The sequence below is a fragment of the Apodemus sylvaticus genome, chromosome 17 (assembly GCF_947179515.1).
Source record: "Apodemus sylvaticus chromosome 17, mApoSyl1.1, whole genome shotgun sequence".
Lineage (NCBI taxonomy): Eukaryota > Metazoa > Chordata > Mammalia > Rodentia > Muridae > Apodemus > Apodemus sylvaticus.
In genome coordinates this window covers 2,539,033-2,555,793 of record NC_067488.1, presented here as the reverse complement: position 1 = coordinate 2,555,793, position 16,761 = coordinate 2,539,033, and the positions used below count along the sequence as shown (strand labels likewise).

The following is a 16,761-nucleotide window of genomic DNA, read 5'->3' as shown; positions in this document are numbered from 1 at the left end:
TGAGCCATGTGTATTTTGATCCCCCTTCTAAGAAGGACCAAAGTATCCACACTTTGGTCTTCCTTCTTGAGCTTCGTGTGGTCTGTGAATTGTATCTTGGGTATTCCGAGCTTTGGGGATACTATCCACTTAACAATGAGTGCATACCATATGTCAGGGGACAGCAGATGCTGGTGAGGATGTGGAGAAAGAGGAACACTCTTCAACTGCTGGTGGGATTGCAAGCTGGTAAAACCACTCTGGAAATCAGTTTGGTGGTTCCTCAGAAAATTGGACATAGTACTGCCTGAGGACCCAGCTATACCACTCCTGGGCATATACCCAGAAGATGCTCCAACATGTTATAAGGACACATGTTCTACTAGATTCATAGCAGCCTTATTTGTAATAGCCAGAAGCTGGAAAGAACTCAGATGTCCCTCAACAGAGGAATGGATACAGAAAATGTGGTATATTTATACAATGGAATACTACTCAGCTATTAAAAACAATGAATTCATGAAATTCTTAGGCAAATGGATAGAACTAGAAAATATCATCCTGAGTGGGGTAGTAACCCAGTCACAAAAGAACACACATGGTATGCATGAGTTTCTTAAACACTAGTTCCTTCATTCTTGGTTACGTTTTTTGTTCCAGCATCTCCTGGCACAAGGAGTACCCCTTTTAATAGCTGAGTAGTATTCCATAGTGTAAATATGCCACATTTTCTGTATCCATTCCCCCATTGAGGGACATCTACACAACCTCAGGGGCTTGGTAATAATAATAATTAAAAAAATGGGGACCTTGTATTTGTTTCTTTTCAAATTATCAGACAGGGTGACTAAAAGCTAACATCACAGAATTAAGATCATATATGTCAGTTCTGAATGCAAGTGTTTTTAAAGCTTTTAAAAAGTTTTGAAGAAAGATTTTCAAATTGGACTTTTGAGAAACTCTCAGATTAAGCTTCAAAATATCTCTGAATTGGATTCAGTCCATGTGCATGGGTACAGACAGCTCTGTGTGAGTTATTGAAATAGCCATGCACATATCACACAAATAGCCTGCTTCCTTCTAGTGTTCCCTCCATCCTGAGTGTCTATACCTGTTCCCAGGTATCTCAGTCTCAGCATGATGTCTAGCTGTGGGACTCTTATTTGTTCCCATCTGTCACTGGAGAAAGCTTCTCTGACAGTGGCTGAGTAAGACACTAACCCATGAGCAGGGAAGAATGTCCTTAAGGAATCATTTTTATTGTTAACTTTATGTTAGACCAGTAGCATTTGGCTTTCCCTAGGTCCATGGGCCTATTCTGAGGTTCTTATTTACCCAAGCAGTGCTGAGTATGGGCCTCAACACTCCTGAAATGGGCCTTAAGTCAAATCAGATATTGTTGGTTACTCCCACAAGCTCTGTGCCACCATTGCCCTACCACATCTTGCAAGCTGGACACCATTACAGATCAAAGGGCTGGTGGCTGGGTGACTGGCTTAGCGACCGTGCCTCTTTTGGTAACGTACAGAGTACTTTCCTGTGCCAAAGATACTAGAGCATAGAGGTAAATGCTCTGACTAGGCACCAGCTCAACTTCTCCATGTTCTATAAGTTGTGTAGGTGTTGTCTTTAGCTGTGGTACTTTGCCATCACTTGTGAAGAACAAACAACATATAGTCTTGGTAACAGCCTGGGTTGTTTGGGGATTCCCATGGGACCCCTTTGACCAACAACTCAATTAGATGTAATCTAATCTGAGGGCTGGAAGCTTCATTTGGTGACAAGAAATAGCCTCTGTTGCCCCCACTACTTAGTGATCTCATTTAGATTGTCTTCATATACATATATATTTTAGAAAGCTTCTACTGTATTAGGTTTCCATACTACCTCAAGTACTCCTAACTTTAAATATTTTAATTATAAATTGATAATGTATAGCTATATAAAGTTATGGGGTAAAGGGACAGTATGGTTTTTAACACTGTTATAATGATCACATTAACATAGTAAGCATAACCATCGCCTCTAACATTGACATGTGTGTGTGTGTGTGTTGAGATCATTTAAATTTTATTTTCATAGCAATTTTTGAATATCAATGAAATCTCAGGATAAATCTAGTGGTTTTTGTTTTGGGTTTTTTTTTATGTGGTTTAGGATTGAAGTTCTGTTGCGCAATGTTGTCAATGACAATCTGTGACCTCATTTCTTTAAAAAAAATCTGAAGTCTCTATGCACAATCCTCTCAAGGGTCAGAATGCTGGGGAATCCAGAAATGTTGCCTTATTTTTAAGCACACTTCAGCTGTCAAAGCAAAATTAACAACTGAAATAGTGATGGCTTTGATCAGGAAGTATTAATCTAGTATGTAGTCACCCAAGAATCCTTATGAATTAAAGAACTAATGTTAAACTGGGTGTCAGATATCAAACACTGGACTGAGCAGGATGCTAGGAAAATGTGTGGCACAATGAACGGAATGTGTGTTTGTGGCTGGTGATTAAGAAAATAGAGAAAATAGAAAGATAACAATAAAGACACACATCATGAAGACTGACGCAGTCTCCAGAAGGCTGTTTGTAAGGCTGATTCAGCAGCCTTCGCATGGCTGTCAACACAGTGATTCCCCTTCAGGTGATTTTCCACAGAAATAGGCAGAATGATGGGCAGATTTATGTTCAAGAAAATTCACTGCAGCCTCATTTTAATGGTAAGAGAAAAAAATGATTCAGCCTAAATATTCAAAAATAGAAAATTGTCAAAATAAATTATACACCTCATACAAAGGCATTCTTGACAGCCAATAAAAGGCTTCAGAATGCTTTGTGGCACAGAAAATACTTAATGGTGATGGAAAATAGGCTCCTAAGTGGTGTAAACTGTATGAGTCACATGTTGTGATATATTCTTTCTTGGAAAAGGTAACGATGTGCCCAAATGTTAAGAAATGACTTGAGGGTGAGTGTTAAGATGACAGTTGATTTTTTTTCCTTTCCAAGCTGGTCTGCATTTTATAATCTTTTAAATGAACATGTGTGCTTTTATAGATATTTTTAATTTAAATTTTATTATGCTCCCAGTGTCATAAATCACAACTGATAGTATCTTAATGTTTTCCAGCCATCTTGCCGTGCATGCATAGGTCTCTAATGTACATTACATTGATACTGTGTCACAATTTTGAATTTCAACCTATTCTCATCAGTCACGCTCCCCCAGCCCAACCATAGCAAACCCAGTACTTTACAGTACTGAGCTCCAGCCAGAGAATAAGCTAAAGAGTTACAGAGACAGCAGCTATCCACACATCCCAACGCGCTCAGTTACGGAAGCTGGCAGGTTCTTAGCAACTTTCTAAAGAATTCTAGTTTTGTTTGTTTCTCCTCCTCCCTCCTCTTCCTCTTTTTCCTTTTCTTCCTCCTCTTCTTTCTTCTCCTCCTCTTCCTCTTCGTCTAAATGGAGCAGTGTATTCAATGCTTTTTTTTCTTTTTTTACTAATCATCCCTCTGTGAGACCTGGCTGCCCAGACCGCAGGGCTCTAGGCACACGGTGCTGCGGTTTCATTCAGTGTTTCAGGAGGGAGTCCAAGTCCCTGAACAGCTGAACAACAAACTTAACCACCAAGTGACATACAGATCTCTACAGAGCTTAGAATCTGTACATCAACTGTGATCTTAGTGTTGTCTTAATCAGTCTGATATGACATCTGACATCTGTGAACAGATCATGCAAAGACTTCCAGATGGAGTGCTCCAAACTTTAAGACCTCTCAGCTCATTAGAGATTCATTTAGAATTTATTTCATATCTCCTCTGATAATTAAGACTTTTAGTTGACAGAAAATGCCTAGTTTGGAAGTGTGCCCTAATACTCTTCCAATTATATATTATCTTCAGAATTAGAAAAATGAAATTATGGAGGTCCTTTACCTATTTTTGAGCGATTCTTTATATGTCTTATATGATCTTTATAAAAAGCTAAAAAGGAAAACATTCTGATACATTATGATCATATAAGCCAACAGTAATACAGGAGTACTCTTTCATGTCACCTTTTGGCTTATAATTGTTTGTTTTCATGTAAAAGTTACTTGTGATTTTTCTTTTTTAGGTGCAGTGTGTCTCTGTGTGTCCATGCGTGTGCCTTGCTCGTGTGAGTGTGTGAGACAGACTGAGGCTGACTCTTAAAAGTCCTCAATTGCTGCTCCCCGTCTCTGAGACAGTCTCACTGAACCCGAGCTGTTTCTGCTAGGCTGGCTGGCCAGCAGCCCCAGGACCCACTGTCTACCCCACCCCAGCCCTAGCAGTGTGATGGCAAATGCACACTCAGATCCGAACTCAGATCCTGTGTTTACACAGCAAGCATTTCACCCACATAGCCATCTCCCAGCCCCTACTTGAGAATTTTCTATGGATTTCAGCTAAAGTATGAATTGTTTGCAACTTAATTTAAAGGACCTGAGTGAGAAAGAAAGTACTGGATTCCTATAGAAATATGAGAAGAAACTGCACACTGGTCTGACAGCCCACACCCTAATCTGTCTTTCTTAATTGTCCTATGAAAAGTTTGTTCCTACCAGAGTCCCTCCTCAGCACAGAAAATCAGTAGCTGTAGCTATGTAAGTATCATAGTTATGGTTCAGTTTGAGAAATGAATATCAGTTCTGGTCCTGGTCCTCTTGATTATCTTTTTCAGAAAGAAAAGAGCAGAATCTAAGCATTACTAACAAAGTCTTAGCATAACCCTCAGTAAATTCCGAGTACTCAGGAGGTCGCTTCATGGCCTGTCTCCTCGTCTACAGCTTTGAATTTTTCCCTGTCTTTGGTTACTTTCCCTTTAAGGCTGCTTTAGCACTCTGATCTCTTGCTTGCCTTCATAGCAAACGCCTTTCCCACCCACTAGCAATGACAGTCTCCATGGTATCCTTCCCACAGGCAGGGCTTGAGGTGAGCACCTTGCTCCAGAAGAAAGTAGCTTGTCTCATAGCAAACCCAGCAGAACCGTGTGTGTGTGTGTGTGTGTGTGTGTGTGTGTGTGTGTGTGTGTGTTTCTGTTTGTGTGTCTGTGTGTGTTTCCCTATACCCTCACAAACATTGTTCTGAAACCCTAACAGGCACATTTGTCACTCCAGCAAGTAAACTTAAGATATATATCTGTGTCTGTCTCAGGTGTGTGTTTTATTTGTGTTTTTATCTTCTAGCCTCATTAACTGTGATTTCTGTGAAAGCTGTCTCAGGCATGATCACGCTTTCCATGACGGGTAACATGCAGCTAACCTATGCCATCTTCTACGTCATGCTTGTCATCATGGTAGCCTCCTGTGTTTTCCAAGTCAAGTAAGTCAGTGTCTATAAACTCCACGGCCTTTCAGACTTCCTGTGCTTCTCTGGGCCCTGGCTTAGAAAATACAACGGGTCTCTCCCGCTGCAGGACAACCAGCTAGCTCGTCCAGAGCCAGCAGTGCTTTCTTCTTCCTCCAAGTCCTTAGCTTGTACTGAGCGCTGCCTTTGTGTCTTATACATTCTAAGTGCAGCCGTGATCCAGCGAAGTGTGCTTGATGCTTCCCTGATGCTCTCCTGCTTGTAATTAATACCCACTGTACACAGGTTGTCATTAGCAATAAATCAAAGGGGCAGGTCCACATCCACGGGTTCATTCTAAACATAGAAATGCATGAGCCCTCACTCCATCTCTTAGCTCATGCTCATTAATTGCCTAGGGATGGACAAAACCAGACATTTGGCCTAGAGGAAAACCCTTTCCCTGGAACTTTGCATTTTTGGCCAGAGTTTCCTTCATACCCATGGGATTTCAGAATGATCGTTTCATGTTTCTCTTGGGTCCTAATACTGGTGACATGAAACCTTTTTAATTCCTGTCCCCACCTCCATCTGTTTCAGTCACTCTCCCTACTTGCACGTTGTGATTGAACCTCTGCCTGCTAGGCTCTTAAGAGTTAGCCACAAAGTTTACCCCAAAACTCCGTGCAGAAGCATCACCCCTGTCCCCAGAAAAGCTCAAGCTGCTAATGCAGGGGGCAGGGGGGCTGGTCCTACAGATGGCAGCAAGCTCTAAATCTTGTGAGTCCTGGTCACTTCCTAAGACTGAGTGTGTTTATGATACTTGAGTACTCCTATTCTGCCACTTCTGCCTTCTGAATATGTGGTACCACACAGCGCTTGTGGGATTTGGTTATTAGTCGCATTATCCTTAGACCACATTTCATGAATTCAAAGGCAGACACAGCTGAAGGAAGAATGCATCATGTCAGCCTTATTTAATTCTCTCCACTGTCACAAAGTGAAAATGTACTTCTCCACCTTGATTCCCATTAAAATTACCTGAGGAGGTTTGTTTAGACAAGTGTATTCACTCACACACACACACACACACACACACACACACACCATAGCTTTATCCACAAACCTCTTTTCCCTCCAGTTACTCTAGACGTCTGTGACTCCTTGCTGGAGAGTGCCTGAGTCACTTGCCCTACCTAACCGCAGTGCAGTGAAACCTCCCAGGTGATGCCCATGCAAGGCCCTGCGTCATCCCTGCTGGAGCCTCGTCTGCGCACCGCCAGGGTGGGGACCTGAGCTCCTAATGGTGGCTGCAGCTCCCACATGTGCTCCGCAGCTGGAGCAGCGAGGGTTGCTTTTGAAATGCTAAACATTCTTTTGCGTCTCCGTCCCCTTTCTTGGCGCGTGGCCTGTTAGTGGATAGCTATATGTTCCCAGATATGATATTTAACAGATTCTAGGATCTATCTTAATGAGTCAACCCCAGTGTGATACTGCTCCAGCAGCTTGAATCACTTCCAACTCAAACTTCTGTGGCCTTAGAATGATTAATTGCTTTTCATTGTTCCTGTTGTTGGTTTAAACAGACCATAAAAGCTGACATCTGATCTCTTGCATCAGACGCGTCTAAGCTCTGGCTGCTGACTGGAGTGCCCTCTCTCCACAGTTCCTGTCCCTTTGTAGTTGTAGCTGCAGAGCATACATTTCCTGACGTTATTGTTAGCCAGTTAGCGCAGCTAACTGGAGCTTTGGTAAATGTCATCCACCTTCCATAGGTTCCTGAATCAAGCCACAGAACTCTACACAATGACCACAGTGGTGCCAGTCAACCATGTTTTCTTTACAACCAGCGCTATCATTGCAGGTGAGTCCTAGCTTTCCACACCCCACCACAAGTACAAGATTCTCTTAGACTCAAAGAGGGGAATCAGGAAGCTTTGGGAGCCCATGTCCCAACCTTCAGCCAGCACCCAACTCCCTCCATACTCCTCTCTTTGCGTGAATGCTCCCTGGTGTTCTCTGATTCCGACGCAGCTCAGTGCTGTTCTGGGATTACTCTCATTAAGCGAACATTGGAACTCAAATTAGCTTTCTTATGAGTTCAAGATGCTCACTGTGTTCTGCTTGATGGAGTCTTCTGCTTGCAGCCCCCTCTATTCAGAGTGACTGAAGGGGCCTCTTAAGGCTGGCCTTCAGGCCAGACACCCCCGGTTCTGTAAACCCACCCCTTGTGCCCATCACTTCAATGAGAGAATGGTGTCCCTGACCACTGCAGGGAAGGCATGACAAACTTGCACATTTGCTATTCCCTCTCTTACAGTTCTTGTACTTTAATGAATACTTTTTACATTGCAGAGAAAATGATGTTACAAAGTACAAACTTAAAATTTGGTCCAAATCAAAATACAATAGATTCAACTAAATCATTTATAAGTCTGATAATGATAGGTCCTGAGTCAGTAGCTTATTGATGTAGTTGCCATTTTCTCACCAGGCTACTGATATACAGTCAACCTCCTGCCTCTGCATCTCCAGTGCTGGGATCACAGATGTGTGCCACCAGGCCCAGCCCAGTGAACAGCTTCTTAAAATAATTCATACAGCCTCTGTTTCCCAAAAATTTGAATCTCAGAGAAATGCTTAAAGAAAAGATTATATCCCAATACATCTATTTTTTTTTTTTTTTTTTTTTTTAGTGTTTAGTGCTTTCTGGGGACAGTCAGTGAGAAAATACTGTATGTTGCTACATCCTAGAATTATCAGAAAATTAAAAATAAAACAAAAAGTTACAGGCATGATATACAGTTTAATAATCAACATACAGAAAAATATAAAAAATAATGTAGTTCCCTGAACAGAAGGCTTTTCAGCTAATGGGGCTGAATACAATGCTCAGGACATGAAGCAAATGATGATTAGGAGTGCTGGAACTTTCTGGAGATGATAGCGTCCGTCTGCTGTTGAATGTAGAATGGCGGTAAGGCCTTTTGCTGGCCGTCTCCTCCCCACAACAAAAGGTGTAGCTTCAAGTTGAAGTGGCAGCGCTTCCTCCCTGTTGAGCTGGTAAGTGTTGGGCTGTACTGCAGCAGTCAGCACGGTATGGGCCGCATGATCACGGCACCCTTGTGGGCCTGAGCAGGCAGGCCGCTCTCCCAGAACCAAATCTCATTGAATTTATCAAGGACCTTAAAAAAGTGTCTGCTCTGCTTCTACAAGTCAACAGCAAAACCACAAGTGACCTGTTGTTTTAAAATTGGCAAAGAACCTAAGTGGTTCTGCAAAGAAAATATATAATTTCCAACAAGCAAATGAAAATGTTCAACATCAGTAATCACCAAGTAAATAAAATGAGATGCCTCTCACGTCCGTTAAGGTGATGGCTATTTGGGGCTTGTTTTTTTGTTTTGGTTTGGTTTGGTTTGGTTTTTTTGTTGTTTTTTGTCTTTTTTGGGGGACAGTTTCTATCTAATCCTGGCTGACCAGAAATCACTTTGTAGACCAGGTTGGCCTAGAAATCACTATGTAAATCAGGCTGGCCTCAAACTGGCTGAGATCTGCCTGCCTCCACCTCCACCTCTGCCTCCACCTCTGCCTCTGCCTCCACCTCTGCCTCTATGCCTCCTGAGTAGTGGAATCAATGGAATGAGCCACCACGCCCAGCCAAATATTTACTTGTTGCTGTGTTCTATGTATATAGGTGTTTTGTCTGCATGCACATCTGCATACCAGAAGAAGGAATCACATCCAAAGAGACTACAGTTATAGACAGTTGTAAGCAGCCATCTGGGTGCCTGGAATTGAATTTAGGACCTCTAGAAGAGCAGTTAATGCTCTTAACTGAGGAGTAATCTCTCCAACCCTAGGGTGGCCACTATTAAAAACAAACAAAAAAAAACCTCAAGTATCAGCAAGGATATAAGACATTAGTCCTATACCATTGGTAAATGGTATAAATGAAAATATAAAATTATATTCAATATATAGTTACTCAAAATTTTTTAAATTATCGTACAGGCCACCAATTCTACCCCTATGTATGTACCCCAAAAATGAACGAAAATTTGTAACATTGATCATAGTAGCCAAAAGAGACAAATGATCCCAGGATCCATTGTCAGGCAAATGGACAGAAAATGTGTGACAAGTGCATATGTAGAATACTATTCATCTCTGAAAAGGAAAGAGATTCTGCTACCTGCCCCAGTGTTAATGAAACAGGAGGACATTATTAAGAGAATCAACCCAATCACAGAAAGAAAAATAGTGAACTCATAGAAACAGAAAGAAAAACATGATTACCAGAGAAAGAAAGAGTTGAAATGTTTGATCAGAATATAGCTTCAAGCTTTCAAAATGAAAGGATCATCAGATAAATGATTATAAATCATTTGTATCATATTGTAACATATTGTTACAATATGTATATTCTAATGTAGTTTTAAAATAAAAATAAAAAGTCTCTGCTCTTTAGAACAGAAGTTCCACTTCCAGAAACCCATTCTGATGACACAGAACTTCCTAAGCCTGGGGGAGGTTACACCAAGAAGCTCGGCGCTGCCTAAAGAACAGAGATGTAGCTTACAGCCCGTAGGGAAGTTAACGTCAGTGTGCATTGACCTAGATGAACAAGAACCTGAACATGACTACAGAGAGGTCCATCATAGTACAGGGAGTGCTTGGAAAATACTCATCCGTGTGAAGCTATCCAGCAGGATGGGCACCGTGGCTCATTCTGTAAGTGGAGAGATCAGGCTGAGACTGGCCAGCCTCTCCTAAGAGCAGGGCTCACCATGATGTCCCCAGCAGGACCGCAGCACCTCCTAAAAGACAGCAAGTTTTCTCTGCCCAACTAACAAAACTAACACCCCCACCTGCACACATACAGCTAGTGTAAATCATCCATGATTTAAAGATTTTCTACTGAATAAAAGCTCTGTGCAGTGTTTGGGACTTTAAATGATGGAAGCACTGGGACTCGCTGGGACAGAAGCGACGCTCCTCAGAGCACCTGGTAGACGCCTTTTCCCCTATGGCCTGCAGGAGAAAACCAGAGGAAGGAAATAGCTCCAGGGAGAAAATGGAGCTAGGGAGCACCAAGTTGCCAGAGACTTTTCTAGTGCCCATCTGGGCATCTGGCCAGGCTTACAAAACACACAGGGCACAGCCAAGGGGATAGCGGAGCTGCAGCCGGCAGCCTGCGGTAGGGCTGCTGTGCCAGTGGCCTCGTGACCCACTCAGACCCTCAGGCAGGTTTGCTACCTCCTGGTAGGACATGCGCACTGGAGGCTTGTTCTCTTACACGTTCCACAAAGAAAACCTAGACCAGAAAAGGCATTTCTGTTTACAGTCCTGGGAATACAGTTCAGGCAGTAAAGTGCTTCCCATGTGAGCTGTGTCTGTGGTGGACAGCTCATGAGAAAAGACCCTGAGGTTATGCTCTGGCCTCTGCATACACAGAGATGTATACACACACAAATACATGCATATATAAACAAAAATGAAATTTTTCCTTACAAAAATATGTAGGTTTTATAACATTGATAATTATATTAAGCCTATAACCCCACATAACTTAACTTTTTGTGTAACTTCAAATGTAAAAATACCCACAGAGTCTTTAGATTAAAATACTGAATGTGCAGTTTTGGAGAAAGCACACATAGAAAAAAAGTATTGACAATTTTTTTTTAAATAATGTGTTGCCTTTATAAATTCTTTTACCCTAAAACTAACTTTGACCTCTGATCTTATATAGGCATCATATTTTACCAGGAATTCCTTGGTGCTGCTTTTCTCACTGTATTTATATATCTTTTTGGGTGAGTACATGTCTCAGAGGTAAGGTATGTGAAACTCTATTAGCTTTGTATAGCTATAGATACCTGAAGTATAGGAAATTGGAGGATACTAGAAGAAACATATTTCCAACTGACCACTCTACACAAGACTGTACCCTTGCCTTTGTAGCTTTTGGATCTCTTTGAGAGTTCTGAAACACTGAAGATTTTTCAGTTCCAGCCAAAATCATGATAAATCCATGGAACTCTGCGGTTATTCCTTGGCCTTATAGTACTATATCAGGCCCACCTCTCCCTTGGGAACTCCTAGGTTAGTTCTCTATTTGAGAAACATGGATACCTTTTGGATCGCCCAAAATAAAGGTCAAGCCTGTTGTGGATCCCTAGTTTAGGATCCATAGCTTCAGGTTGGGACCTGCCCTTTCTGTCTAAAAGCACTCAGTTAGGCCTCTTCTAGAGACTTGGTGGATATCACTGCTAACATTGCTGGCAAACAGAGCTAAACCTCGATGATATGTTGCCAATCAATAGTTGCTTCATTGGCTCCAAGTACACCCCATTAATGCTTAGCTGCTTCTTGATCTGGTATTCAGCATGACCATTGTTATGCAAACTGGAGCCTACTCTATTTTCAACATAGGAAACCATCTATCTTAAAAATTCAATTTCATAAGACATCTGGGTGCGGCCAAACTTCTGGGGTCTGGAAACTATGACTACTCTTATGGCCAAGGACAATGAGATTTCTTAGAAAATTAAAGAATTACTTGTTTTGCACTCATATTGCATGCCAGTAATGGGTCTGGGCATGCATGGATAGGAAAGGAGACCTAATGTCTACCCAGAGGGTTTAGAGCCTGAATCAGCCTCCAGATGGTGAAAACCTGGGGCAGAGAGTTGTTGGAAACTGCCCAGCTCAGCTCTCGGTTCTGGGTATAACTATTTCTGGCTGTAAGGATTACAACTAGTTTGAAGCAGTTTACCATAAGAAATGGTATACACAAAACCAGTGGAATTTATGTCATCAGGTAGAAGTTAGAGCTCAGCTATTTAATATCATGAGCAGTTTCAGTATTCCTGTGTTCTTTATTAATGTGTTTCTTACAGGTGTTTCCTGTCATTCCTTGGAGTATTTTTAGTGACAAGAAATAGAGAAAAGGAACATCTACAACAGTCTTTTGTTGATTTGGGGAATATTCCTGGTAAGACAACAATATGTATTTTTTTCTCTAATGTAGACTAGATTATCCTTGGGCCTGAGATGGCTCAGTGGGTAAAAGTGCTTGCCACCAAGCCTGGTGACACGAGTTTGTCCCCTGGGACCCACGTGGTGGAAGGAGAGAGCCAACTTCCCACAGTGTTCTCACCTCTGCGCACGCATACATGCACACACACATACATGTACTTTTTCTTTCTTTCTTTTTTGGTTTTTGGTTTTCAGTTTATCTCTGTATATCCCTGACTGTCCTGGAACTCCCTCTGTAGACCAGGCTGGTCTTGAACTCAGAAATCCCCCTGCTTCTGCCTCCCAAGTGCTGGGATTAAAGACATGTGCCAACACTGCCTGGCTACATGTACATTTTTAAATTCAAAAAAGTATCCTTAGAAATTAATCATTGTGGAGACTGAAGGAAAGACCATTCAGAGACTGCCCCACCTGGGGATCCATCCCATATACAGTCACCAAACCCAGACGCTGGTGTGGCTGCCGGGAAGTGCCAGCTGAGGGAAGCCTGGTATAGCTGTCTCCTGAGAGGCTCTGCCAGAGCCTGACAAATACAGAGGTGGATGCTCCCAGCCATCCATTGACTGAGCACAGGGTGCGGATGGAGGTGTTGGAGAAGTGTGTGAAGGAGCTGAGGAGGGTTGCAGCCCCATGGGGGGAGCAACAGTGTCAACTGGCCAACCCCCACCCTACAGCATTCCGAGGACTGAACCACCAATCAAAGAGTACACATGATGGGATCCACGGCTCCAGGTGCATATGTGGCAGAGGATGGCCTTGTTGGACATCAGTGGGAGGAGAGGCCCTTGGGCCTGAGGGTGTTCAATGCCCCAATGTAGGGGAATGACAGGGTGAGAGTCAGGAGTGGGTGGGTGGAGGAGCACCCTCATAGAGGCAGGGGAGGAGGGATGGATAGGGGATTTCTGAAGGGGAGACCTGGAAAGGGGAAAACATTTGTAAAGAAAATATCCAGGTTTTTTTTTTTAAAGAGTAGGGACTGGAGAGATGGCTCAGCTGGTAAGAGTACCGACTGCTCTTCCAAAGGTCCTGAGTTCAAATCCCAGCACCCACATGGTAGCTCACAACCATCCCTAAAGAGATCTGCCGCCCTCTTCTGGATGTCTGAAGACAGCTACAGTGTACTTCAATAGGGTATGCTCTAAGAGCAAGAATTGACAAATGGGACCTCATAAAATTACAAAGTTTCTGTACGGCAAAGGACACCATCAAGAGGACAAATCGGCAACCAACAAATTGGGAAAAGATCTTCACCAATCCTACATCAGATAGAGGGCTAATATCCAATATATATAAAGAACTCAAGAAGTTAGACTCCAGAAAACCAAACAACCCTATTAAAAAATGGGGTACAGAGTTAAACAAAGAATTCTCACCTGAAGAACTTCGGATGGCGGAGAAGCATCTTAAAAAATGCTCAACTTCATTAGTCATTAGGGAAATGCAAATCAAAACAACCCTAAGATTTCATCTTACACCAGTCAGAATGGCTAAGATTAAAAATTCAGGAGACAGCAGGTGTTGGAGAGGGTGTGGAGAAAGAGGAACACTCCTCCACTGCTGGTGGGGTTGCAAATTGGTACAACCACTCTGGAAATCAGTCTGGCGGTTCCTCTGAAAACTGGGCACCTCACTTCCAGAAGATCCTGCTATACCACTCCTGGGCATATACCCAGAAGACTCCCCACCATGTAATAAGGATACATGTTCTACTATGTTCATAGCAGCCCTATTTGTAATTGCCAGATGCTGGAAAGAACCCAGGTATCCCTCAACAGAAGAGTGGATGCAAAAAATGTGGTATATCTACACAATGGAGTACTATTCAGCCATTAGAAACAATGAATTCATGAAATTCTTAGGCAAATGGATGGAGCTAGAGAATATCATACTAAGTGAGGTAACCCAGACTCAAAAGGTGAATCATGGTATGCACTCACTAAGTGGTTATTAACCTAGAAAACTGGAATACCCAAAACATAATCCACACATCAAATGAGATACAAGAAGAAAGGAAGAGTGGCCCCCTGTTCTGGAAAGACTCAGTGAAACAGTATTCAGCAAAACCAGAACGGGGAAGTGGGAAGGGGTGGGTGGGAGGACAGGGGAAGAGAAGGGGGCTTGCGGGACTTTCGGGGAGTGGGGGGGCTAGAAAAGGGGAAATCATTTGAAATGTAAATAAATTATTTCGAATAAAAAAAAAAGAATAGCTAGCCAATACCAAAAAAAGAAAAAATTAATCATTGTCAGCATTATTTTGGGTGTTAATATAAACACATAATTTTTGCCTCAAGAAGTATGGTTAGTGATAAAGCTCTGGAAGGTGTAGTGTTGGCAGTCTGTCCATGCAACTGTTGAAGAAATGAGCAGGCTTCTTTGACGTGGGTCACCTGGTGGATCTCTTCACTGGACTTCCTTAGTGTCAGTGGACATGGATGCATAGGGAATGGCAGGTGACCGACACCTACAGACCCTTCGATAGGACGTCCAGGATGAGCATCAGTCCTGAGGAGGGCTGAGGCAGCTGCCCTTGCAGATTGGGTCAGTGGGTATCATCTGCCCAGTGCGCATCTCCATGGAGAAACAACTCAACTTGGGCGTGTAGCGTGCACAACAGGTCAGCCTGTGCTTCCTGTCCGCCCAGCCTAGCCTCGAGGGGTTCGAGGTCACCCACAGGTTGCTGTGTAGTAGAAGATAGTTCTGTCTTCCATTCTGGTAGCATTTGCCTTTAAGCAAGAACTGTTTCTGTAAGGCTGACGAATGGAGACCGGCGCAGTGAGCTTGGGATTCTGTTTGCCATGAGAGCTACCTCCCCAACACACGGTGACAGAACAAACATTTGTTTTGTTTTGTTTTTCTTTTCTTTTCTTTTTTTTCTTTTTGACTTGGTTTTTTCGAGACAGGGTTTCTCTGTGTAGCCCTGGCTGTCCTGGAACTCACTCTGTAGACCAGGCTGGCCTTGAACTCAGAAATCCGCCTGCCTCTGCCTCCCAGAGTGTTGGGACTACAGGTGTGTGCCACCATCACCCGGCTCAGAACAAACATTTGTAACAACGATGTTTATTATGGCTTGCTTAAAACTGCATTTGGGTGGGAGGAAGAAATAAAAATGATGGAAAATAAAATGATTATTTTGTTTGGTTTTAAACTATTTTCCACTTCACAAAGCCTCATGTATAGGACCAGCAATGGCTTTAAAGCTCCTGGTCCATAACGCTCTCCTGTGCTGTTATCTGGACACGGGAAGACAAAAGCATGTGGACAAGCATGTGACCACATGACAAGTGCTGTGAGATTTTTGTGGGCCTTTCTTCCTTGACATTTTATCTTTTTCATTGAGAGGATAACCACATAGTATTTTTTTTAAGGCATAAAATGTGGCCAGAACTGAAGAGAAATTATTAGGACATTTTTATCTTTAAGAGCTCAAATGGTCTTTTATGATTATTGTGTCCACAGGGAAACAAATGTTGGACAGAATACAACCAGACTCAAACGGCTTATCCTACGGAACCTTGCCTGACGGAGGTGACTCAACAAGGGGCCAGTGTGGAGAGAAGAAAAAAGCCTAGAGAGGTCGCCAAGGGGGATGGCTGCCGGCCTGCTAGTCAAAACCACCTTTTAAAGGATTGCACATGTTCGCCCTGTGTCAGCAGCTATTTCACGCCGACATGTGCGCGCATTCGATTACTTCTCCCCCACCGTGGACAATCAGGGCCTTCCTAATCTCTAGCAGCCTAATGCTTTCATGGAATGTAACTGTGAGTGCTCCCCACACCCTGCGTCCTCCCAGCGGCCATCGAGCTGGATCTTAATGAGAGCCTGGCTGCTGGAGCAAGAATGTCACACAAAAATGTGCACTCGAGATCCGGCCGTAGACGGCGAGGTCGCTTCTGCACGTGGCTTGCAGAACCTGCTCTCGTGCCACAGCCTTAGTCTTTAATGGGAGACTTGATGTGCTTGTTCCTGGCCGCCTTCCGTAAACCTCTCTTAAGGAACTCACACCTTTTCCCCTGTTGTATGGCAAGTCATGGCCCCAGCCAATTCTGATAAAAATCTTCCTTTGAAAATAAAGGGCCTCGTTACAAAATTGAGTTTACCAGTGGTATTCTCTGATGGGATTTACTAAAAACTCTAAGACCTGAGAGTGGCATTTTTTAAGCCCAAGAAATGGGAACATTTAAGACATTTGACTGTGCTCACCTCTGTGGCATATGCACTAAAATTCAAACAACACATATTATCACAGTCTCTGTGTAGGTATGACGCACAAATTCGTAAAGTGTTAAAATAGCTAAAACTCTAGGGCGGTGGTGGCACACACCTTTAATCCCAGCACTTGGGAGACAGAGGTAGGTGGATTTCTGAGTTCGAGGCCCAGCCTGGTCTACAGAGTGAGTTCCAGGACAGCCAGAGCTACAGAGAAACCCTGTCTCGAAAA

General features: G+C 43.0%; 1 protein-coding gene across 3 annotated transcripts in view; it reads left to right on the top strand.

Annotated features, from left to right (window-relative positions):
- Positions 1–16,410, top strand: part of Nipal2 (NIPA like domain containing 2) — a 111,408-nt gene extending 94,998 nt beyond the window's left edge. The window contains exons 7-11 of one of the 3 annotated variants that reach the window (XM_052161355.1): positions 5,207–5,315; positions 7,055–7,143; positions 11,035–11,098; positions 12,185–12,279; positions 15,780–16,410. In XM_052161355.1, the coding sequence (XP_052017315.1) occupies positions 5,207–5,315; positions 7,055–7,143; positions 11,035–11,098; positions 12,185–12,279; positions 15,780–15,892 (470 nt within the window). In that variant the 3' untranslated portion in view covers positions 15,893–16,410. Of the gene's footprint in view, positions 1–5,179; positions 5,316–7,054; positions 7,144–11,034; positions 11,099–12,184; positions 12,280–15,779 lie in introns of all 3 variants that reach the window. The other 2 variants (XM_052161354.1, XM_052161356.1) reach the window with 2 other exon arrangements.
- The last annotated feature ends 351 nt before the right edge of the window (positions 16,411–16,761 follow it).